The sequence below is a fragment of the Crocuta crocuta genome, unplaced genomic scaffold (assembly GCF_008692635.1).
Source record: "Crocuta crocuta isolate KB4526 unplaced genomic scaffold, BGI_CrCroc_1.0 scaffold62, whole genome shotgun sequence".
In the NCBI taxonomy this organism is placed as follows: Eukaryota; Metazoa; Chordata; class Mammalia; order Carnivora; family Hyaenidae; genus Crocuta; species Crocuta crocuta.
In genome coordinates this window covers 9,362,762-9,365,123 of record NW_027529173.1, presented here as the reverse complement: position 1 = coordinate 9,365,123, position 2,362 = coordinate 9,362,762, and the positions used below count along the sequence as shown (strand labels likewise).

Below are 2,362 nucleotides of genomic sequence, written 5' to 3'. Positions count from 1 at the left end.
AGTGGGGGAGGAGCATAGAGAGAGAGGGAGACCCAGAATCCAAGCAGGCTCCAGGCTCTGAGCTCTGAGTAGTCAGCACAGAGCCTGATGTGTGGCTCAAACTCACAAACAGCAAGATCATGACCTGAGGCGAAGTTGGATGCTTAACCAGCTGAGCCACTCTGATGCCCCTGAAAATCTTTCTTAAATAAGAGTTTCAGTAACCTTTTGAAATGATATTCTTCAACAGGAGCATTAGATGATTAAACATGAGAATTTTTTCCTGGTTAGGCACTACTTTTCTTACTGCAGTTTGTGATAGCTGAGGTCAGAATTCTACAAATAAATCTTTAAAAATATGAGAGATCATTGGGAGGAATTGAAGGATTCTTCACTTCAGGAAATAATTTTCAAGTCTGGAGAAAAAATTGCCTTTGTAGAGTGGGGGAAGTAGGGAATGGGGAGGAGGAAATTTCTTCAAGTGTCTTGGGATTATTATTAGAAAAAAGTGTACTGAGGAAAGAGTCACATCTGAGGTTGGATACTTATGACAATAATAAAAATAATTGTCTGTCGTGAGGATGTATCATTTGTCATTAGGTAAATAAAACATATTTGTAATAATATTTTTCAGCAAAACTGAAAATGAGTGAGAACTGGTTAATGCCAATATGGCATTTCCAATGTAATTGGAAGACCTAACCGTCATTCAAATCTTTGGATTTGCATTCCCACAGGTTCTTTTGAAGAGCACCAGATTTAAAAAGTAGTCCCTCTGATTTTCTTCATTAGGGTAAAATCTAGTGCAAGAGTCTACTTACGATCCAGGAGGTGGTAGAAGATCAGATTTCTCAGTGCTGTGTGTTCCTATCTGCAAGATCATCTGGAGGAGGTATTTAACATCGTCCGCAAGAAAAAGCTAAGATTTGTGGTAGGGAACATGGCCTCCTCTTTGTCAGTGATTCCTCATGTTATCATCATGTCAGCAGAATTTATCACAGGGATTACAGTAAATGGATTTCTTATAATCATCAACTGTAAAGAATTGATCAAAAGCAGAAAGCTAACACCAATGCAACTCCTTTGCATATGTATAGGGTTGTCGAGATTTGGTCTGCTGATGGTGTTAATGGTACAAAGCTTTTTCTCTGTGTTCTTTCCACTCTTTTACAGGACAAAAATTTTTGGTGCAGCAATGTTGTTCTTTTGGATGTTTTTTAGCTCTGTCAGTCTCTGGTTTGCCACCTGTCTTTCTGTATTTTACTGCCTCAGGATATCAGGCTTCACTCAATCTTATTTTCTTTGGCTGAAATTCAGGATCTCCAAGTTAATGCCTTTGCTGCTTCTGGGAAGCCTGCTGGCCTCCATGAGCATTGCGGCTCTGTGCATCGATGCAGATTATCCTAAAAACATGGACAATAATGATTTCCTCAAGAATGCCACGCTGAAGAAAACTGAACTCAAGATAAAGCCAATTAATGAAATCCTTCTTTTCAACTTGGCATTACTATTTCCGCTAGCCATATTTGTGATGTGCACTTTTATGTTATTCATTTCTCTCTACAGGCACACTCATCGGATGAAAAACAGATCTCACGGTGTTAGAAATGCCAGCACAGAAGCCCATATAAATGCATTAAAAACAGTGATAACATTCTTTTGCTTCTTTATTTCTTATTTTGCTGCCTTTATGGCCAATATGACATTCAGTATTCCTTATGGAAGTCAGTGTTTCTTTGTGGTAAAGGACATAATGGCGGCATTTCCCTCTGGACATTCAGTTATAATCATCTTGAGTAATTCTAAATTCCAACAACCATTCAGGAGACTTCTCTGCCTTAAAAAGAATCAGTGAAATACAAAGAATCCTGAAAAAAATTCAATGAAGAGCAGAAGCAATGTTAAATATTGTGTGTTTGTTTGCCATGGATTCAATAGACTTATGTTTCATTTTTGCTTACTTATGTATTTTGTGTGCTCTCTTTCTGGCAATTTCCTTCTCTTCTCCTACCCCCAGGACATGTGAAGCCCTAATTTTGATGTTAGATGGATAGGATATTTTTTCCTCCCAGGGATTCTATACTTAAAATGTATGTAAATACATATATACATAAAATATATAAATATTATGATAGTAATACACTTAAATAATTAATATTTGCAGTGGAGTGGCAGGTGTGTAAAAAATAATCAGAAAAAAATAAGACTTCATTTGGTTAACCAAAGTAGTTCTGTTACCTGTTTACCCTAGGTCATTGAGAATCTTCTGTTTTAGATGAGCAAAATCACACTGATTCAGGCTAAGACTTGGAACAGTATAACCAATTTGACTATTTGGTTAAAAATAACTATTTTTTAGAGTATCATTAGTGTAACTATGGTT

The 2,362-nt window shown here is 36.8% G+C and overlaps 1 protein-coding gene across 1 annotated transcript; it reads left to right on the top strand.

Moving 5' to 3' along the window:
- Positions 1 to 919: 919 nt before the first annotated feature.
- Positions 920 to 1,834, top strand: LOC144226266 (taste receptor type 2 member 2-like). Its single transcript, XM_077757625.1, has one exon. It carries the CDS (start codon positions 920 to 922, stop codon positions 1,832 to 1,834), a length of 915 nt encoding a protein of 304 aa, XP_077613751.1.
- Positions 1,835 to 2,362: the final 528 nt, after the last annotated feature.

Coding starts and splice junctions, on each gene's coding strand:
- LOC144226266 (XM_077757625.1), top strand. CDS start 920: ATGGCCTCCTCTTTGTCAGTGATTCCTCATGTTATCATCATGTCAGCA.